Here is a 22715-nt window from a genome sequence, read left to right as displayed (position 1 = left end):
TTAAATTTGATGATATATATTTATTTTATTTAATTTATGAATGTTTATTTATTTAGGTCTAGTAGGTTGATCTGGTATGCTGCATTACAAAAAAAAACATAAAAATGTAATCTTATCTGAAATCAATAATTTCATTATCAGGGAAGAAGAAATCGTTTAGAGTCGAAGTTAAATATAAAAATTCTTCATGTAAAATTACCCACTACGATTTTAAATAATACAAATATATAATAAAGTACAATAAAAAATGGGTTTTATGGATTTGTGAAGTAAAATGTTTTTGTAAAACATAGCAGAGTTTAGTACCAGGCTGCTCATTTTGACTTTGTCCTTCTTATACGGTTATTACGGTAATGCAGCGCTCGTCCATCAGTTGTCACTGTCGTCCTCTCCTCGCTAAGCTACAGGCTAACTTCGTAATATCACACATGCTATCGCTGACCATGAAGAGGAATGTGATCACCTCGATCGTATCTGTTTAGTTTAATTTTATTCTCATCACTGAAAAGCCGCCATGTGATTGGAAATGTTTCACCTGTGCTACGGTGGCGATTCTTTGAAAACATGAAGAGACTGTTAGCTACCATGCTAATGTAGCAACACAGCGTTGGACTCTTAGCTAGCTCGCTAATCAACCGTTGGATAAACTACTCACTTGACAGACAGCATGGCAGACTCATCGCCGTTATCTGGGGTTAATGTTGTGCTGGTTATGGCTTATGGGAGCTTGGTAAGTAAGATACAGTTATAATTGATAGCTAGTACACGGTTGTGTGCTCATGATGACCTTTAACCCCTATCTTGCCGCCTATGTTGTTGTGTGCAGGTGTTCGTGCTGCTGTTTATCTTCGTCAAAAGGCAAATCATGCGTTTTGCAATGAGATCTCGTCGTGGACCACATGCACCTATTGGCCACAATGCACCTAAGGTAGGATGGGATGAATTTTCACTGTGATAAGTGTTAATAATTAATAATATTAACAATGTTTGAACACAAGGCAGCTGCTCATGAGTCTTTAAATATTCTTGACGTGTTATTATTTGCAGGGTTTGAAGGAAGAGATTGACTCCAGGCTGTCCAAGGTCCAAGAGATCCGTTTCGAACCTCGTCTCCTGTCAGAAGAGGACGATCGGCTGAGGCGGGGATCGCAGATCAGTGAGTCACCTTTCAGCGCATCAAGTTGTCTTTTCAAAGTCTGTATTTTCTCTAATATAACTGTTTATATTTCAAAGGTTGCTACAACTACCTGTACAGAATGAAAGCCCTGGATGCCATCCGAGACTCTGGTGAGAGATCGAGTTTGATGCCCAAACATATTGATTCTGAAAGTGGATCATCATCATAAATCTGTTTTTGAGTCACATATTACGCTGAATGAGTTTACAAAATCACATTCCTTTGCAGTGAGTCAACGTCCCCTGTAGCTAGTAGTAATACTGAAGCTTTTCTAAATTTCACTTGTTGTTTCTTCCTCCTTGGACCTCAGGAATTCCTCTGCAGGAGATCAGTCGCTGTCCCAGCGCATTTACCGGACGCAGCTTCAGGAACTGGCTGATGGAGCTCCGCAACTCCCACTCTCTGATCAAGAGCAGCCGCAGTGCGCTCATTGACCGCTTGCTCGAAGGCTACGACAGCGCTCGCCACGGGACCGGGGTGCGTTTGAGTGTTGAAAAGAGTTTAACGTGTTGGAATGGCTATGCCGTGTGTTATCTGTTGTGCCTTATCTGAATTTGAACTCTTTGTTTCAGGTGTTCGGGGAAGCTGAGTTTCTTGAATACCAACAAGCGCTCAATGAACTGGCTGACGTGTAAGTGCTGCTCTGCTGGTCCAGACTTGAAATCGTTAAGTCTTGTAACATAGTTGGAACAGGAATTCCAGGGCTGGGCAAGGCTTCAATAGCTTTTGAAGAAAATGCATCTAGTAATTTTTAAAGTGCTTGTGGCTATATACAGTATATGCATGTAATTTCCCTCGGAAACACAGAATCCATTATTAGAAGTTGTATTATATTTGTACGTGTCCATCTTGCTCAGTAAACCTTTTCTTTTTTTTTAATTACTTTATTTATAGATTTTCAAATAGTAAACAACAGGGACATAAACATAAGTGTAAAAGTACAGAAATAACTCCCAGCCCACCCACCCTAAGAAAAAAAAAGAAAAGAAAAACTAAAATCAAATAGTGTAAGATTAATATTAATAGCAGTAGTAATAATAGACAAAACAAACAAACAAAACACACCTGCTCTTAAAAAATACAAGGTGAAAATGAAAACAGTGCCAGCCACAAAATAAATGTTTCTAGGACATTGTTGACAGATAAAACAGGAAAGGTTGCCACATTTGGTCAAAGGATGATGAGGTTAAGGAGACACTATGTCGTATCCTCTCCAGGTGCAATAAGCTAGTTACTTCAGCCAGCCAGGTCTTAAAAGAAGGTACGTCCTCACTTTTCCAGAGGGATAAAATGTTCCTTTTTGCGATGACCATGCAGTATTGTATTGTCTTTTGTTGGTGATGGGTTAGAAATGAGAGTTGTTGAGACCCGCCCAGTATTGCAGTACATGGGTCTGGAGAGATGTCACAATTGTGTATTGTAGTTAGGCATTTAAAGATATCTGTCCAAAATGAGTGTAGTTTGGGGCAAGACCAAAAAAGGTGCCCTAGGGTGCCTTCGGACAATTTGCATTTTGAGCAGATCGGAGAGACAGAGGGGTAGAGAGAATGCAGTTTGGTACAGGAGTAATGGAGTCTGTGAAGTACTTTGAATTGTATAAGTTGGTGTCTAGAGTTTATAGAGCAGCCATGGATAGCAGTGAGGCAGTTTTCCCAGTCATCATCATTGATTACAACACCAAGATCTACCTCCCAGGCTTCCTTTAAATGTTGCGTAGAAGCAGAGTTGTGGGCTGCAAAAAAATTAACAAAGCAAGAGACTAATTTTCTAGAGCCGGGGGCCCGCTTCATAATGGTGTAAAGGTCAGAGGGGGTATGAAAAGATTCAAAGTTTGGTATGTTAGTACGGATGTAATTTCTAATCTGGAGAAAGCGGAAGAGATGTGAAGGAGGACTCAGTAAACCTTTTCGTACACTAAAGCTACTTATCTCCTGCCTCCCTCAGGGTTAAAGCCTATTCCAGCACCACCAGCCTGGATCAGCATCACCAGTCTGCAGCCAAGGACCTGACGGGCTCTCCTGTGCGGGGTACCCCCTCCACCATCCAGGTCACCTACCTGCCCTCCACTGGCCAGCGCAGCAAGAGGCCCAAACACTTTCTGGAGCTCAAAAGTTTCAAGGACAACTACAACACTCTGGAGAGCACGCTATGAGGCCCTCTCCTCGCATCTTGGTCCCTCCCGCCTGTGAGAAGCCGAGGAAGAGACGCGAAGAGAGAAGAGTCGAGGTTACAGGCTATTAGGAAAATGAGCCAATCATTGCTTTGGTGCCGTCAATTAAATATGACTCGTGGCACCATTGTTTAGTTAAAGCCTTCTGCTGTGTCTGCCAGATGAGCCTAATGGTGTTCATTTGTAAATGTGTTGAATTATGCTCTGAATGTGTTTCACGCCTCTTTTATATATCATGGGAGAGAAAAAAAGATTTTGTGAGGGACCTTTCACAGCAACCCTCCTCTCTCCTCGGGATTCATTTTAGGAATTGAGGCCATGTTCAAAATGGCACGCTGAGATCAATTTCTGGATCACAGGCAGGGCCTAAGAGAGACGAGACGGGAGGGCACGACAGAGAAAAATGAGATCATGGACTGCTGTCAGGAAATGTTTGGGGTGTGAGCAGCCGTTGCACCGTCTCCTGGGAAACCGTGAGAAGATTGTAACAGAGTTCAATTTGAGGTTTAAACCAACAAGATGACCTTGCAGGACCTGAATTCAGATCGGACAAGTGTCAATAAAAGATTTGTCATACTGTAGAAAAAAACATAACAACTCTTAAGTCTCAATATAAGTTTCTCTTGTTATGGTTGAGCACACTTTAGAGGCGTGTGTTACACTGAGGCCTTTACTTTTATTTTGGACCTAAAGAATCGCATCTAGAGGACAAATATTGTCTTTCATCTCAGCTGGATTAAATTTTATTTTTCCTCAGAAGTCCAAATGTAAAAGTACTTTTTGATCAATTGCATCTTTGTACGTGTGTGAAATATTTGTACAGACAATGCTAACTTATTCAATTGCCGCTGTGTGATTTGTATTTTTGTTTTTTGTGGTTTGAGATAAAAAAGAACTTCTTCTTCATATTCTCTGTCCTCAATATCTCCACTAGGTGGCAGTAGAAAGGTATGATTCAAGTTAAGTTTAACAAAACATAAAAAAACACACAAGGAATGAGCGGGATTAACCAGTTCTTTTATTATATTTTAAATAAAGCCGGACACAAACTACATTAAAAGGACACACACTAAACTTCAGTTTATCTACAGTGTTCACAGTAAAAAGGATTATTTATAAAAAAAAATGTTCAGCCACGACTGCAAAAAGTATTTTACAGAAAGGAAAGGCGAAATACGTACAAACGAAAGCATGATTATGTGAGCGAAGTAGTTAAATGTTGTTAGGTATGAAACCGTTTAGCACAAAAACAGTAGAGGCCTGTACAGAGAGCATGTCGAAGCAGCACTTGGCAGAGGAGATAGTAATTAAAATAAGTATTTCCCAGCATAATTCAAAGCAGGTCGGTATTCTAACCTGTAAAAGAGCATTATCACTCTGGTTATATTTGACACAATCTAATGCAACATATTAATTAAACATAAATAATCACGTTTCAATAAAAGACAAAGCCAACTGCTTGCCTGCTGTCGGCAATGTAGTGCAAACCCTTGACCCTCGACCCTGATGGATTGCGGTTTAGCAGGCTGTAAGTTGAGCTAAAAACACACTGATTATAATATAAATACATTTGACCTACGATAAGAAGAAAAGTTTTTAATCTACTGGCCTTTTATGCTGACCTATTGAAAGATGTTATTCTAGATTCTGCATCAGAGAAAGCTAAAGATTCAAACAGGACTTTTGCTACTGCCGTTACACCCAGAAGACTTCCTGACACACTGATTTGTGTCTGTGCATATCATCTGCATTTCACAACTCTTTCCTTGTGTCCTTCTTAGGATTTCTCCTCCAACTGGATCAGTCCGAGAAAACCCGAAGTTTTTTTTTTGTACAACAGCCCCAAAAGTAAGTACGAAGTACTAGCAATGGACCAATGTGCATAAGGACGGTTGGTTAAAACATGCCTTTTTTTTACTCTCTGTGAATATGATATACAGCATATTTACACAATATCTTTATTCTTTGGTTGCTGATGCGATCAGGATTTGATCTCGATGACTTTGATGAACGGGAGCACTTTGTTGGTCGGCGTCGTGGGTGTGAGCGGTTTGCTGCACAAAGGGGAAAATGAAAACAAAACGTAAGACTACATTGTGTGCGAGTAAGAAAACAAGCAGAATTAGGAAGTGACTCCTCACCTGTACACAACCTCTGGTTTGTTCTCGGTGGAATAGGGCAGAGGCTCCTGTCCGGCCAGGAAGTAGTCCATGTGATCATGCATTTCTCTGTTCTGTAAACGGAAAAGAGTTGAAGGCTTTTAATCGGCGTGTCCTCTTTCTCACAGATTAAGTTAAAGATTTACAGGATTTAGAGTTAAAATGATGCTTTTAGTTGTAGATGTGCAGCTTAAAGGTTTTGGTTATTCTATATTTTCAAAAGAATCTCATGAAAAGACTAAAACCAATAATGATTTATTCCCTCTTAGTACTTCCTGACATTCATAGTCTTGATTGTTTCTAAAAAAGACTTATATCTTTAAATAGGGGGAAAAAGGCTAAGTGGTATTCTAATGGTGGTTCTTAACTAAACACACTCAAATTTGAGTAAATTGTGGATTTTTGGTGGACTATTTTAACCGATGGGTTAATACACATTTAATGTCCATCATGTTTAAGTAACATGTCAGCCAGCAGACAGCAGAGGCCAAAAGGAAAAGGCATTGAAGCATAAAGGCTCTTCAAAAACAAGATACGAACAAATGATCAAATGGAAAATCCATTAACAAGCAGAAGCCTTTAATGGATTTGTTCACATTCTAATCTGAGTGGAGGAATATGAAGCTCCTGACCTCAGCTTCCAGGAAGGCCACCTTCTCCTCCAGATCCCTGATGGCTCTGTCCCTCTCTTGGAGGACCGTGCGGGAATTCTGCAGCTGCATTACGGACAAAAACAAACCAACAAACTGTCAGAGATGCTTTTTTGTTTTCAGCTGAAGCAGACGCAGCATCACTTATTCATGGCCAGCGAGTTTCGTTTCACCGCACTTTTCCGCTTGGCTCGGCTCCCTCAAATCAATTCTCCTCAGTGCCTTCTCAAGATCTAATTTCCTCATTGATAGCTTCCTGTGCGTTTGTGGGCATCGGAGAGCTCATTTGCGATGCGGGCATCCGTGGGCACTTCTACTGTAGTCAGCCTGCTCGTGAGCATACATACCTGTTCAATCATGTGGCGGACCTTCCTCTGCTGGCTCTTCAACATGTCGTCAAGGTGATGAATCTTTTCCTTCAGGACAGCCACCTCCTTCTCGAGCTCTGCACACCTGGAAATAAGAAAATGTTATGTTTATGTGAAGTATAAAGCAGTTCACTCCAGAGTTCACATGTGTTAGTTAAATCAAACCAACATGGAAAGAAAGAAGATTTAAAATACTGAACAATCTTACCTCTCCTCCTTGCCCGCGCCGTCCTCTCGGCCGGCTTTGAGCTGCAGCAGCTCCGCCTCGCCTGCAGCCATCTTGTCTTTCAGGATGCCGTTCTCAGTCTCCATGCTCTCCAGCAGCCTCTGCAGCACCTCCATCCGCTGACCTCTCTCCTCTGACTGCTCCTCGGCCTTTTGCAGCCGCTCCGACTGCTCGGTCAGACGGCCTTGGTACTGGTTTTTCTCCGCCTGCGAGGGGAACCAAGGCATGATATTGATATTGTCACAACAATATCAAATGCAGTTTATCCAGACTGTCCAAACCGCTGCTTTGAGAGTTAGTAACATGTTGCTAACAAGCAGTAGGAGAAGCTTATACTACTGTCCCCCTGAACTCTCTTTAAACTTTCCTAGACACTCCTAGTACTCAACACACCGATGTTTTCAATTCTGACATGTCCCTCACTCTCTGATAAGGTTTCTGCAGGACAACTAACGCCTTTGCTTTGCTAATTATTAAACAAGACATGCCCTAGATTTGGACTAAATATGGATATAGGTGTGTAATGTGTATACTAATAAATATCTGCATGAATGATTAAAACAAAGTCCAGTTTTCTTTGAGAATGTAGTTTCTGCGCACTGTGCTCCCACAATGCATTGCAAAAATGAAAGGGAGAAGCTGCTGATAGATGGAAAAAAGCGTGAACTAGTTATGGCTGATGGTTAAACAACTTCAGGAAAACTTAAACATGTAATATCTACGTAGCCTCCTGATTAGATGCCTGAGGTCTAATCACACTAAACTTGTGTCAACAAGTTACTGTATGTGTTAGAGACTCCAGTGTGGTTTTAAGATTAGCAGTTTCTCTTCGGGGCTGTCCAAATGTTTTAGTTCTTTCTAAGTCATGACTATAATCTATGATCAAATAGTGGCGTTTTGTTCCTGGCACAGGCACACCCCTGAGCACATGACAGATCAGGCTATGGTAAACTGTCGGGCAGTGTCCCTACACGCCCTGACTGGTGAATTTGCAAGGCAGAGCAAAGACCCAAACACTGGAGGATCTCATGATGAGGGATGAAATCCAAAGTCAACGCTGACACATAATCAGGGCGATGAAAGGAAGCAGAGGGCTGAGTCACAGCTGCGGGCAGGAAATTGTGTCATGTTGCTCATCTCCTGACCTGCAGTCTGTCTGTCTCCTCCTGATGCCGCATCTCCATCTCCTTCAGCTGCGCGTACAGACGCTTGGTCGCCTCCCTGAGCCTCACGCTCTCCTCCTGATTATCCTCGACCTAAAGAGCAGAGGCGGACAGAAAGTGACAAGCTCAATTAGGCTTAATCTCACCGACTGCGTGAACCTTGGGGCGAGGTGGGAGCTAACAAACAGATAAAAGAAGCGTTTAAAAGGTGGCCTGGTCCAGCCTGAGGTAAAACCTCAACAAGACGCCGTTAAACCGTGCACAGATAATCTTTTTTTTATCTCGGGGCACTTGCTTAGATAGGAGGCTTTCTTCCCTGACAAACATTGCACTTTGCTTTGCCGTATAATCTGACACCACTTAGAAAGGAGGGCAGGGTAAACTGACCCTCGCTTATCTTAATACCTCACATGCAGGTCACTGGTTATGGATGCACACACATCCCCTCCCTGCTTAACAATTCTTCCCTGAAAGATAGTGGTGTTATATTGCAGTAGGTTTTATGATGTGCTCTACGGAATAATGCATGGGAAACACAATATGTGAGCGGTGTGCCGTGAGTCAGGATGTAAGCGAGCCCCTGCGTGTGTGGTAAGCTTTGTTTTGAACTTCAGAGAGCATGGCAGCGTTTTCTTGGCAGCGGCAGGCAGTTGGCCAGTGTGAGCGAGAAACACCTCCAGGGCCCAGACATCTATCTTTTTCCATTATGAGCGATGCGCCGCGTCGCTCGAACAGAATTTGTAACGCACCAGTTGAATATGGCTACGTCCCTTGGTTCATTTGTATTAAACAGATGAACAGACACAGAGACTTGAATGAGAAGATGATAGAGGAGGCTGAACTGTGACACTTACATGAGAGTCAGCGTGGTCGGCGTGGCCGTTAGTGACTACTGGTTGGCTGTTGGGCATGTTGAGTCTGATGACCTTGGCTGAATACTGAACAGAAAAGAGCAGCGACTGGTTAGTGGGGTAACTCTGAAAGTATAGATATGGTATAGTAAGAAACACAAATAAATGTAGTTCATTGAGAAAGTTGTTCAGCAGTAACTATTCTAAGACCTTGTATTGTTAAATAATCCAAGACGCTGTAGCACAGTTAAAGCTAATTAATAAGTAGTTAGTAATAATTGGTTATTTTCAAGGCTTCAGAACGAGAAAGGCTAAACTGCGACAAGCTTACATGAGTTTCGGTGACGATGCCGTTGCCATTGGTGACCACAGGTTGGCTGCTGGGCACGTTGACTTTGAAGCCATTGACTGGATACTGAAGAGGAGCGACAGGTTAGTGGAGTGAGTGATTAATTTCCAATTTTACTCATAAAATGCAAACATGCAGGACAGATAACTTTGAAAGCACAAGTTAAAACACTGTATTCTTGTCTGAGCGAAGAGGCGTTAACACGTCGACACCTAATTAGTAATGAATTACTTTTAAGGCACTGAATAACTGAGACCAAGCTTTTTTCTGAGAACATCAGACTTCTTCTTTGATATGAATAGTTTTTCAAGTGGGTGTGAAGCATTCTGAATCATGCAACATAAATTAAGTTTTACTTATGTGTTTATATTATAAGTGACTTTCAAACTGAGCAAGCTATTAATTAATTAGAGGTGCTGCAGAGCCAGTAGCTTTAATAATATTAAAACAAAACCACATGTTAAACCTGACATAATAGACACTTCTTCTTCTTTTTAAAGTGGTGAATTATCTGTCACATTTTTTTTTTCCCAGCAATACAATAACTACCCAGTCCTCAACATTTAAAACCTAAATTTGAAGTCCTAAATCACACATGAGAGAAACATTTTCGTGACTTAAAAGACAAATCGAATATCACCGTTGGTGTGAATTAACATCTTGTTGTTTTACCAAAGGATAATTTGTCTATTAGATTCCAGCACCACGGTCAAAGCGGAGGGTGTGTACCTTGTTGTTGTTGCTGTTCTGTCTGGCAGCCATCTGCTCTCTCAGATTCTTCAGACAGTACCTCACCTAGGCGCGAAAACACACACAATGCGTTGAAAGAAATGTGCATTACGCAGACGTCTGCCCTTCAGAGTCCTGTCTCATCTCAAAAGAATCACATATCCGAGCGTTCGGTTCAGTGCTGACCTCCTGAATGTGTGACACCTCGTCTGTCAGCATCCTGACACTCTCTGATGTCTCTGGACGGGCTCCAAGATAAACCTGAGTAACACAAGAAGTAGGTAAGAAAATACAGATAACTATTAAGCGTGTGTACATGCATACAGCTACACAAACATCATTACAGAAGAATGAGCTGAGATACCTTGATGACTTCAACTTCTTCTTCTGTGGGAGGGACGAGTTTAAGAGTTTCTCCCTGCTTTTCTGGTTTCTGTGGCAGCACTACTGCTATACTGCTCTCCTACATTCAGTAGAAAAAAAAAGAAAACAAGATTTATTTTCTACCACTTAGCAAACGACAAGAAAAACAAGAGAGCACATTTTTTAATGTTTGAATTCTTACCTTGTTGCCGTGACGCTCCGAGGTGACGCCTAACTGGTCCTTATCTTGTATGGCAAGTCTAAGCCGCCTGCACCGGTTCTAAAATGAAAGATGAGAGGATAAGGGGAAGTAGCTACATGACTAACCGGACAATTGGGGGATTATGGGAGGAGAAAAAACAAAACAAAAACCACTGAAGAGAAAGAAGGTCACAAGTGAAAGAGAAGGTGGAGCAGAAAGAGAGAGAGATAGAGAGAGGGAGAAAGAAAGAGGGTGTTTTAGCCATAAAACTTCCCCATTACTGAAGTTCCTCTGTGCATGCCACGCATTTAGACTGGAAAACCTAGCAACCCACAATGAGGAAACATTTCCATGGAAACCTCGAGGTTATTCCACGAAAAACCTCGTCTGGTGATTGTGACCAAACACACGCCTCTGCCCACCGGAGAAAATGAAAGCAGTCCAGTCCAGCCGGGGCCAAAAATATCTCCACTCAAAGCACGTTAGTAACTGCTTAGTCACTCTCAACTCAGCTTTGTTGCCTTGGCAACATAAACAGATAGTATCGGGGTTATCTGTCGAGAATGCTTTCACAAACTCACTTTTAAAGTGAGTTATCATAGAAAGCAGTTCGGAGCAGCAACAACACCACACACAGGCCGGCAGTTCTGGGAAGATCCAGATGACTTTACATACAGTACATATGGCCCATGTGATTCTATTCTAGGCATGAGCTTTCTATTCTGTTCTGCTGATATGCTGATCCATGTAGAATATTGTTTTCTATTTCTATTCTATAGATATGTCTATTCTATTCTGTTCTATTCTATAAATACGTCTATTCTATGCTATTTCTTAGATATGCACTGTATATTCTATTGCAGTGTTGTCTATTCTATTGTATTACATTCTAGGTTTGTCTATTCTATTCTATTCTATTCTTTAAATATCCACTGTATATTTGATTGTAGGCTTGTCTATTCTGTTGTATTCGATTCTAGATTTGTCTATTCTATTGTGTTCTATTCTATTCTATTTTTTAGATATGCACTGTATATTTGATTGTAGGCTTGTCTATTCTATTGTATTCGATTCTAGATTTGTCTATTCTATTCTTTTCTATGCTATTCTATTCTATTTTGTTCTATTCTATTCTATTCTTTAGATATGCACTGTATATTTGATTGTCGGCTTGTCTATTCTATCGTATTCGATTCTAGATTGGTCTATTCTATTCTGTTCTATTCTATTCTATTCTATTCTTTACATATGCACTGTGTATTTGACTGTAGGCTAGTCTATTCTATTGTATTCGATTCTAGATTTGTCTATTCTATTCTTTTCTATGCTATTCTATTCTATTTTGTTCTATTCTATTCTATTCTTTAGATATGCACTGTATATTTGATTGTCGGCTTGTCTATTCTATCGTATTCGATTCTAGATTGGTCTATTCTATTCTGTTCTATTCTATTCTATTCTATTCTTTACATATGCACTGTGTATTTGACTGTAGGCTAGTCTATTCTATTGTATTCGATTCTAGATTTGTCTATTCTATTCTATTTGATTCTATTATGTTCTATTCCATTCTATTCTTTAGATATGCACTGTATATTTGATTGTAGGCTTGTCTATTCTATTGTATTCGATTCTAGATTTGTCAATTCTATTCTGTTATATTATATTCTATAGATGTCTTTATTCTATTTCTTAGATATGCACTGTATATTCTATTGTAGTCTTGTCTATTCTACTGTGTTAAATTTTCGATTTGACTCTATTCTATTTGACTCTATTCTATTCTGTTCTATTCTATTGACATGCACCGTGCCCTTGCCTGGATTCCGACCTCTTCACGGCTTCTTTCTTTGTAAACAAATGCACATTTTAACGGACTATGTAATAACTATACGCCCGACCCGTCAATCTCCCCTCAAAGCAAACAAGTACTTCCCTTTAACAACACATAATCGCTCCCTGCAAGCAGCCGTTTAAGCCGGAGAAGGTAGGAATCCACAGTAATTGTGTTGCTTTTCCTCTGAATGTGCAAAGAAAACAAATCATGTGGTCCTTTGTCAAATTAAATCCATTTCAGGTGGAGGACGCCAGGTGAGTTATGTAACGTCGTGATATCACCGGCTACACTATTACTAATCCTTTTCTCTGTGTTATCTTAGGATTTTGTGCACAAATGTGTACACATGCATGCTCATACATGCGTTTGGGCGTACAGTAGCTCACATGCAGCACACTGTAACTCGTGTGCAATAGCCCTCAAACTACAGCAACTGAGGCTTATAGAGATTTAATATCCTCAGTCATTACTGTGGCTACGTGCATATGAAAACTTTGTGTGGGAGTCAGCTACAGAGTTCATTAGATAGCTGCACTAATGACCTGAAGCAAACAGAAATATAAACAAGCTATCTTGTAGATTTTTGGACTTTAACTATCTTCTTTATTGACTTTGTTTTTAGTGTATGGTTGGGAACTGTTAGCGCCAGCAATAAACCAACAAATAGTTAGAAGATGGTTGATAAGATTCAGCGGAAGAGAATGTTGCATGTTGATATGCGGGGTAGTAAAATACCAGGTGTTTACAGCTGACACCAATGAAGACGGTGTCACGCAGGTGGAGGCTGAAACCTCCCTCAAAAAAAGTCATAAAAATATATTTACGGCTCCTGTTTTTTATTTTTCTGTCAGAAAGGCATTTTAACAGGTTTCACGGGTGAGTGGGTCTTCCAGCCCTGTCGTTACTCACCATGAACGTCTGTAACAACACGTTTTAATATCACAGCGGTTGACTGGTGAACACTCAACAAAGGCACCTTACACACCTTCAACTGGTCCGCGTGAGAATGACACTCGCATGTCTGCCACATACCACAGTCTGTTGTCAGCTTTGAGGCAATGCTGCAACAACAAACCTCGATGGCATGCACCTTTACACACATATTTGTGACACAGCATAACGGTATGAAGCTGTTCACACCTTCAATTCAATACTCCCAAAAGTAGCTCAGTTAGAATAATTTGTTTTGCAACTGTTCTTTATAGATAAACTTACATGTTTCATACATAGGAATTGGAGATGTCAGATTTAATTAACCAACCACTCATTCTGTCCTGGGAAAAGGCGTTAACGACGCCCGGCTTCCGAGCAAAATCAACACTGCAGTAAGGTGACCACATACTATTAAGTGCCAGTAGCTTATTTGTTTTCTGTCATGAGGTCATGTCAATCTGACAAGGAAGTAAGCGGGATATAATGACCTACATGCTTGCATAACACGTTGGACCTTGCAAGGTGCTGAGGAAGCCTACACCTAAGACTGCAGACTTACACAAACATTGCATGTGAATCCATGGAAACAGATACGGGTGTTAGCGTATGTGCAAACACGCCTTCCATAATTCACGATGAGGCTATGAAAGAACAGAGGAGGACAACCCTTCACGTAAAATATGAGGAACACATTTAGCCACTTACGTAAGCGGCTAGTTATCTGCTTTGCTAGTCAAACAAAGGCTAAATGGTTTAGCTTGACAGGCAGCTCTTTGTGTGTAATAGCGTGGCCTGAAAACCATCAGTGCTGAGGCGGTGACAGGCAAGCCAGCCTCTCGCTCTGTGATCTGAAGGAGCAACGGCTCAAGGCCTTCTCTCACAGAGGGAACTGAGGGACAGACACACCCTGGGAGGTGCTGACACTCTGAAACATAGTGTTCTGCAGCTAACCACACGCTATTCTCCTGCATCGCTTTGGCACTAACTTTATTTACACTTCGAGCGTGTGGCTGAGAATCAACCACAGGACGTCAAAAGAAATCTTTCAGTCAGAAGATGGAAAGTGGCTTGTTAAAGCTTGTTCAGGTGCCGTTCCAACGATCAATGCATTGTTCCCTCCTCTTTATGAGCTTGGAAGCATCAACAGCAGTCTGTTTGGGATAAACAAAAGAAATATGCAAAACCCGCTCACTAGAACGTCACCAGACGATTAAACACTCAACGCCGAACACCAACGCAGCCACCGCTCGTCGAGTGCGTTCCCGCATTTCAGAAAAACCACCTCAAAATCCTCGTCTGCATACACTGAAGTGGCCGGGTGCTGGAGAGGTCAACATCACGGCTCCATGAGAACAGCTCCAACAGGTGATTGGACAACCACTCCCACAAACAGGGCTTATTATGTGTCATTACAGGCCGAGCTGCTCGTACTTTGTGTTCCAAAGTGGAGTCAAACACTGAATCGGTACGCACTTTTGCAGTCAAGACTTGTTAATGGTTTTGGAGTCATAATGTAACAACCTTGACATGCATGTATTGACAAGGCGCAACAGTCAGAAACACAGCTCAATACAGATCGATACTTCCTCTCTGCAGCATGGGCATGAGAAAACAAGATTTTTTTTTCTAAATTGCACAATGCAATCTGCCTTTTTATCCGCTCGGGGCAGATAAAAAAGAGCAATAAATTTCTTCCTCCATTAGGCAAAGCGGCAGAAATGTTTGAGGCTTGTCTGTGCAGATTATGGAGCACCGTTTCTGGAGGGACTGACCTCAGATTCCCCCTGAGAAAGCAGACGCCTCAAAGTTTCTGTATGAGTATCTGTTGCGTGGGAGACCTCTGATCATTTCATCAGACAGGCAACCCCCAGGTTAAATTCTAATGAAAAAAATCTTAACTGATCATATCGGTACTACTAATTATTTTTCAGGTACAGATGACTCATTATGAAACCACCAGAAGAACAAATCATTTGCCATTTGGCAATTCATCAATTACATGATATTTATTCAGACAAAGGCACAAGTATTTTACATTGTGGGCATGTTTTATGAGGTAAAAAATTATATACTGGCGCAATCCGGTGAGTCATTAGCATCTTAACATTCAAGTCCTGTGCTGCCACGAACCAACACGTTTTTCTTTTTGATCGTATATAACAGCTTATTTTGCAGATCCCATGCAAGCCTCAACCTGTGGGAACCTAATGCAAATTAAGTGTTGAAACAAACATGCTGGTGCAAAATCTGCCACTTGAGGCACCTATTTAGTGCAGGTCAGCTTTTTAGCAGAGAAGCAGAGAACCCTTAGGGGGAGTCTGTTTTCTGTCTCCGATGTCCTGTTTTCTTCCCATCAGACAATGGTTCTGGATGACGAAGCGGTGCTACAGGATTAACTGATTCATCGTTTGAACCGTAAAAACGCCTAAAGTTACTTAGTCAAACGTCCAAGGGCAGAAATAGTGCGGCAAATCCTTGGTGAACGTGGTGATTATTCAACTAAAAGTGTCTGATGTGAGTAGACATGTTGAGTAAAGTAGGTGCACCAGAGAAGACTTGAATAGTGTAATTCAGTGCAGAGAGGATAAAATCAGAGACAATCAGGGAAAAATTCAGCAGATTACATCAGCTCTCCTGGATGAGAGCCTGACCCATACCTAATGATTCATAGCTGACTCTGCTTCTTTACCATAACATCAACAGAGCATCCTGAAACCATCAGTGACCTCATACTGTACAATCAATACATTACCATCCAGCCCCTGCTATCAGGCTACAAGCGCCTCCATGGCTGCTGCTGCTGCTGGGCATCGACTTCCAGACGGTGCCCCAGATACGCTTCATTGTCTGGGCTGACCAATAAACATACTAATACAAAAGAACCAAAGACGAGCAACAAACGGCGTAATAAAGCATCCCAACGAGTTGAGAAGGTCAAACCCGCTGAGCCGTGAAATATTGCGTAAAGATCCGGACGTAGCGGATCACTACGACACACACAAATACCACGGCCAAGTGTGAAATCCATCCATCTCTAACTGCAGTCAAAACAATCTACTTTTACTGCCGAGCAACATGACTACATACACTATGAACTGTTAGAGAAGTCATGAAAACACATGGTAACAATAAATCCTGCCCAGCCGCCATGTCACACACATTAATACCAAGTGTATGTGTCACCAGTAAAGCATAAACTGAATCACTCTTTCGTGGCACGGTATGCAACTGACAAACGGGAGGAGGCTTCTCTAGAAAGTTTGATGAAGATACACAAGTTCAGTTCGATTAAACAAAAGAAACTAAATTTAACGACGCTCATTTATTTCCCCACATACATAAATAAAGTTGTCCCGTCTCTGTTTTTAAATATCTCCCCCTTGACTGGCTTAAACAAGAGAAGACAAACCAAAAATGAATCATAACCGAATACTTTACTGTAATTCATGATTTAAACTAAACGGCACCCACAAGTACATTCATGCGCTTCACGCTCTACAGACTTAAAACCAGCATCGTAGAAACCCTTAACTTTATCGCACAGATAATCTGATATTTACCTGGGCTGTCCAGGACTCTTTCCTGGTGATGATCCGCTAGCTGCGATCCAGACTGCCTCTGTTGTCTGTGTCTGTGTGACTAAGTGCGTGGGAAGCCACGGTTGTCTTGCCTTACATGGCTGGGTGAGGCTCCGCCAGCTGCCCAGCCCTTTTTTTCCTCCAGATTGTTCTAAAGTCACAGAGCTACAGTGCCAGTCCATAGCTGTTAGCCTCCCCTGCAGGACTAAGTTGCCAAGTACACAATGGAAAGAACTGGAGGGAACATTTCCACTGATTAGATTATACACAGTCCTGAACTGTTGTGTATTAACTCAGCTGTAGCCTGTCAATAAAACTTTCATATTTTATTTTAGAAATTGTGAAAAATTAGAGGTGCGAGCTGGAACCAGGACAAAACTCTCTCAGTATTTAAAAGTAAATGTGTGACTTGGTTAACCCGGAATACTTAAAGGTAAACAAACTGACTCTGGTATAAAACTGTGTATGGTCAAGACCTCATTTATCTGCCACACAGTGACAGTGGTAGGTAGCAGCACTCTGAGGAATGTGTGATGCGAGTTACATAAGCGAGATTAATGAAGCATCCTTATATAACAGCCCCTGGCACTGTGAGTGTGTGCAGAGCAAATAAAAGTGTGCAAACAAAAGTCCAACGCTGCACAGACCAAATATGTTCATGTTTGTACGCGTGTCCCCATCTGACCGTTATTTTACCATTTAAAGCGCATTACGGTTCTGCAGGTAGTGACAATCTTCACTTTCAGTAGATCTGAATTTTTAGTATAAACAAATCGATAGGTTCAACAATTGGTTGAGAAAGCAATTAGTAAATCAACAGAAACATATTAAGGAACTATTCTGATAGCTTTTTTTAAATTCTTTCATTCCAGGTCCTCAAAAATGCGTATTTCATGGTTTCCTTTTCCTACCTTTTCTGCCATACTGAAATAATTACTTCAAGGTTTTGGATCATTGGTCTGATGAAACCTGACTTCTGACAACATTTCCTTAGGTTTGGGAATTTTATACTGACCATTATTTGCAATTTGTTGTACGGTTAATCAACAAAACAACGATGAAACTCATCATTTGTTGCAGTCTTATTTGAACGCCATCAATATTCAACATTATATAAAAAAGAATGTTTGATTTGCAGTGATGTTAAAGACTGATCAAACATTAAAATTCACACATTTAAGACAACATTCGTATTCATTTTATATGATAAATGACATTAGTTGCAAAGTTATTATCAACACTGTGTAATAGAGTCCCACTAGTCCATTAAATTCTAACTGAATGACATTACATGTCATATTGTGGGTATTTCTCAGACTATTATGTGTTTGAAGTAGAATTCTTCTGACGTGAGCAGCGCAAACATGCCATTTAAACATGTTTGTATCACACACAAACATTTCATCTCTCTTCCGTAGTAATGTACGTACGCTGTAGATTTGACTAAAACAAATCCCAATCCAGCTAAGCTAATTTAATTGCATCCTTTCATGGATCAAGCGTGCTCTTCCCGGCATGTTCTCACGCCACGAAAGAATACACATGAAGTCAGACGTCATTTGTCAAAATCAGGACAAAAAACAAGTTAACTCCAGGGTTTCACAAAAAAAAAAAAGACGTGAACCTCTGGGATTTACAGAACAGGATGGAGAAGAGGTCAAAGCCCATGTTTACAGTGAGATCGCAGGACTCACTGAAAAATCAACACATCCCTCAATGACCAACAACCATTTAACTTCTTAAGCCCTATTTTAATGCAGACAGAATTAGTAATAAACGGCCGTTGTCTATACCAGACACTTGGGAGTGCAATTTGCGAACTTTATAACATGAGTCAGCGGACAGGGATGCTGCTGAACTTGTTCTAAAAATCATGAAACTCTATCCGATTAAATGCGAAAGAATTAAAGCACAATAATGCAACATCCATTTCAACAACTGTGGTACTAGGCGTCCTATTTGCTTGGTAAGCTTCTTAAAATGGCAGCGGGTTGTGTTTTAATGACAGACACGGCCTGGCCCACGGAACACCATGGTGGAAAAAGTTAATGAGACTGTCACAACTACATAAATCAAGGTGTATCCTGGCCTGTGTTACGGTCTCAATGAGCTCATGACAATCCACATGATTGCATTAGTAAATAATAGCTCCCCTCCAAAAAAGCTGTCAGTACAACAGAAAATGATTTTTCTCCAAATGTGTATTTGTTGGGACATGACTATATGTCTCCCTCTTCCTGTTACGTATTTATATAAACAAATTATCTGTTCAATCATGCCACTAGCGTGGCATACATGTCCCATCAAGACTCATCATAACACTTATCAACTCATCGACATAACAACGAATTTCCAGAATCGTAATAGCAAGTTATGCAACGTGTAATGTTTAATTTGGCAAACCATCCATGTTTGTTGCTTTGGTTAACTGTCATTACGCTTTTGATTCCTTCAAGGAAGCGTGCAAAGAAAATTCTATGGAAGATGTATTTCTGTTTGACTACAAAACAAACAAGTCATAGCGCATTCTTGATGAGTTCCAGAACCACTGAGCTAGAGTTCTCTGTAACTCCACCATTCCAGAATGCAGGGTCAATTGTTTTGGACTTAATGAGGTTCTAGAATGGCCTGTGTGACGTGTGACGATTATTTTTTTAATTAATATGAAGTGGCTACATGGATTTTGTATTTTTAATTCTGATGACGTTTGCGATGCTGCTTAGAATTAATTTGTTTCAACGCAGTTTGTATTTCTTAACAAGTTATCAGACTGCCCTTTATTTTCTGTTTACTCAGTGGGGACATTACTGACACTATGCTTATCGCTTTGAGGGGATAAAAAATGTGTTCACCTGCCTTCTAAGTCATTTGATTTAAACAGATATGTCTTTAAGCTATAACAAGACTGTATTTGAGATGTGAGGTGTCATACCAATTCGGCCAAATTTTCAGTGGGTTAGCTATTATTATTGTCCAATACTGTTTTCACAAGTGTTTTAATTAGCTTTAATAATAAAAATCTAAGGCACTCTTACTAGTATAGGAAGGAAATTTGTATCTTAGTCTGGCTGGTATATACTTCTCTCAGTTATCTGTCTTTCCTGTTGCAGAGCTAACTCTAACCCTAACCCGAAACCTACGTATGGCTGTTAACTCTTACATTGGCAGTTGGAGGTAGAAACAACCAAGCTCAGCTCATGTAAACATTGCGACATTTGTAAATGACGGAGAGCTTCAGAATTTCAAGTAAAAAGTAAGCTAACATTAGTGTTAGCTTATATTTTTCCTTATTAGCAGCTTCTGAAAGTAAAACGCATTGCCGAAAGTTAACACTATCCCACAGACGTAAAACCCACAACACCGGAGACGGACATGGTGAAATTTTTTTATGCCTCAGTGCTAGCGACAGCAATGGCTGGAGGTATAAAGTTTTCTAGTTGTCAATCCGTACCTACTGTATGTGTAACTTGGAGTACATGTTATTCTTGTGAACACAAAACACATGCTGTCCCATAATTCAGCTCATTAAAATGAAATCTTATAAACATCTTGAGGAAATTTCTTCACATTAATCATAAATATCTGATTTGTCTCAAGGACGAACTGATTTGGGAGTCCATGATCCAAGGTTCACAGAACATTTTTGTTTTTGCTTTGGAACGCCATACGCTAAAAATTAGGCTCAACTGTCTAATAGCTCAAAAGTCTACCTCATGGTAACATTACAGTTTTGTTCAATAGCACATTCATTAAATAGCTTCACTACATACAGTATATTATATGAGCCTGGACAAACACGGAAGTAAATTCCAACTTAACTGATGGAGGTGACCAAGTAAAATTGGTAAAGAAAAATACCTTTACATATTTCAACATATGTTCTTGTTCAGTGCTGCCTAAATACTTTTAATGTCAAGCTCAGAAGAAGTTGTTTAACAGATAAATTAATAAATGCACTCATCTGTAGTTCGAATCCCTGCTACAGGTGAATTTGAGAGTTGAACTGAATTATTTTATTGGAAAACCGTCTCCCCCTGAGTAGGACTCATGCTTTAAATTGCAATGTTTGCTTGAATCATCAAATTTAAAGCACATGCGCTGTTTGGATCCGTTTTTTGCAGTCTTTTGGGAAAAATTACGTCATGACATTCGAAAAAGTATCTTATTTAAAACGGCTCGTTTAAAATTAAGTATATTAATCATTTATTTTCCATAAAATAGTTTCACTTTGGTTTTAAAGGAACATGTGCACTGAAGTTATGTAACTACGACAGTTCAACAAACAAACGTTATCATTCGCAAAGTCAAATTAAATTGAAATAAATTTCGAACGTTAAGACGTCGAACACGCTACGTCACGATTAGTTCTGTTATTTCTGACGTGGGTTCGACTCTCGCGTGAGTGAAAAACACGTAAGCTAATGTTAAAACATCACTTACGTTAGCTGTATTATCCTCCTCTCCATTTCGCACAGTTCGAGAGACGCCGCCGCTCATCTTCCCAGTGGAAAGCATGAAACATAAAAAAAATAAAATTAATGAGAAAGTGAAGAACAAGATTAAACGTGTCCTTTAATACAACTTCTCCTCTTAGCAAACAAAAAGAGGGAAGAGCCGTGAGGACACCTAGAGCCTTCCCCGCTGTCTCTCTCTCTGACCAGGTAGTAAAGTAAAACCAGGACTGTCTGCTACAAAGCCTAACCTCATTTAAATGGAATGCACGGAACCATAAATCAGGATGTAGGACGCACCAATCATTAGTGACATCTTGACTGCTTGAACTTATTTAATGTTTTCTTTTTTCCTGTTTGTAATATATTTTCTGGAAATTTGTCACTAAATTTCATCTCATCTCATCTCATAGCTCACATTTAAACACTTTTAAATGTAATTTTATTTCGGTCATATCTTCTTCCTATGTCATCTTACCTCATTTTCATTTTATCTTCTTCTTGTCTTGTTTTTATCTCATCTCTGATGTTGTTTTCCCCAATTCTTATCATTTTCCTATGTCGTCTTCTTGTTTTTTTCTTGTGTCATCTCATCTTCGTTCCATGTTATCTTCTTATCTTGTATTGTTTTGTTTCATCTCATCTCATGTTATTTTCTTTGCGTCTTATCATTTTCTTATGTTTTCTTCTTGTTTTGTCTATATTATGTCATCTTATCGTATCTCCTTCCCATCTTTTTCTTGTCTTGTTTTTATTATCTCATCTCATCTCATCGCTCACATTAAAACTTCTAAATGCTCCAGCGGGCCCTATAAGGGCTAGTTTTATTAGACCAATCTGTAGACATGTATAGTTGATCATACAGGCTGTAAACTCATGTTAGGTTGAATTCCATCAACTGTCTTATGCCAAAATGTCTCTCAAGAACAAATGAGGCTGAAATGAACTCACCTCAGAGGAGCTGATGACGCCTCCATCCGGAAGACATTTGTGGTGAGTGCTTCTGAACCACGGCATTTTGTATTCAGTCACCTGCCTGATCTTCTTCCAGAAGGATCCCATATGCTGCCTCTCTTCATCTGTCCTATTTCAACAAATTTTGTTCAACCTCTTTCCCCGTTTTTTTTTCTTCTGGTAATTACTTACTCTCTAACACAACGGCACCTTTCAGGAATCTGCGACCTGCTTCCCCCTGCACCGCAGCTAATTCTGACCTGTAAATAGGATGTAGTCCTGTTTGATAACTGTCTTGCGGCATGTCAGGTGGCTCTGTTGCCACTTCCCGTTAGGCCTATGGCTGAACTCATTTACCTTTGGTGGCATATGGCTTGAAACTTTTCTTTTTGTGGTGTCAAATTTGACGTGTCAACCCAGAAAAGTGTCCCACTTTTAGGATCTGACAATGTAGCTGTGACAACGTGAGAACAATGTGATCTTTGTTGAATAATGGATCAAATAAACACTGCACTAAGCAGAGTTTGGTAGAGGAAATACTTTTTTTTTTTGAGC

The 22715-nt window shown here is 40.4% G+C and overlaps 2 protein-coding genes across 3 annotated transcripts; one reads left to right on the top strand and one right to left on the bottom strand.

Moving 5' to 3' along the window:
• The first annotated feature begins 421 nt into the window (after nucleotides 1–421).
• On the top strand, nucleotides 422–4234 carry LOC311501531 (protein C1orf43 homolog). Its single transcript, XM_084563413.1, has 7 exons — nucleotides 422–730; nucleotides 827–928; nucleotides 1048–1156; nucleotides 1234–1287; nucleotides 1488–1654; nucleotides 1750–1808; nucleotides 3122–4234. The coding sequence occupies exons 1-7, from the start codon at nucleotides 668–670 to the stop codon at nucleotides 3327–3329; spliced, it is 762 nt and encodes a 253-aa protein (XP_084419539.1). The 5' UTR covers nucleotides 422–667; the 3' UTR covers nucleotides 3330–4234.
• Nucleotides 4235–4343: 109 nt separating this feature from the next.
• Nucleotides 4344–21609, bottom strand: tuft1b (tuftelin 1b). 2 transcript variants are annotated; one of them, XM_084563809.1, is made up of 13 exons: nucleotides 21196–21609; nucleotides 10408–10485; nucleotides 10207–10305; nucleotides 10029–10103; nucleotides 9843–9908; nucleotides 9096–9179; nucleotides 8768–8851; nucleotides 7896–8006; nucleotides 6733–6956; nucleotides 6504–6609; nucleotides 6139–6222; nucleotides 5489–5580; nucleotides 4344–5401 (listed from the first exon to the last, which is right to left on the bottom strand). In XM_084563809.1, the coding sequence occupies exons 1-13, from the start codon at nucleotides 21268–21270 to the stop codon at nucleotides 5329–5331; spliced, it is 1251 nt and encodes a 416-aa protein (XP_084419935.1). In that variant the 5' UTR covers nucleotides 21271–21609; the 3' UTR covers nucleotides 4344–5328. The 2 variants fall into 2 exon arrangements, with proteins under 2 accessions (XP_084419935.1, XP_084419936.1); XM_084563810.1 differs by lacking the exon at nucleotides 21196–21609 and adding an exon at nucleotides 16738–17144.
• Between the last annotated feature and the right edge of the window lie 1106 nt (nucleotides 21610–22715).

This window comes from Chelon labrosus (genome assembly GCF_963514085.1).
Source record: "Chelon labrosus genome assembly, chromosome: 16".
NCBI classification, from domain to species: domain Eukaryota; kingdom Metazoa; phylum Chordata; class Actinopteri; order Mugiliformes; family Mugilidae; genus Chelon; species Chelon labrosus.
This window is presented reverse-complemented; position numbering and strand designations above follow the sequence as displayed.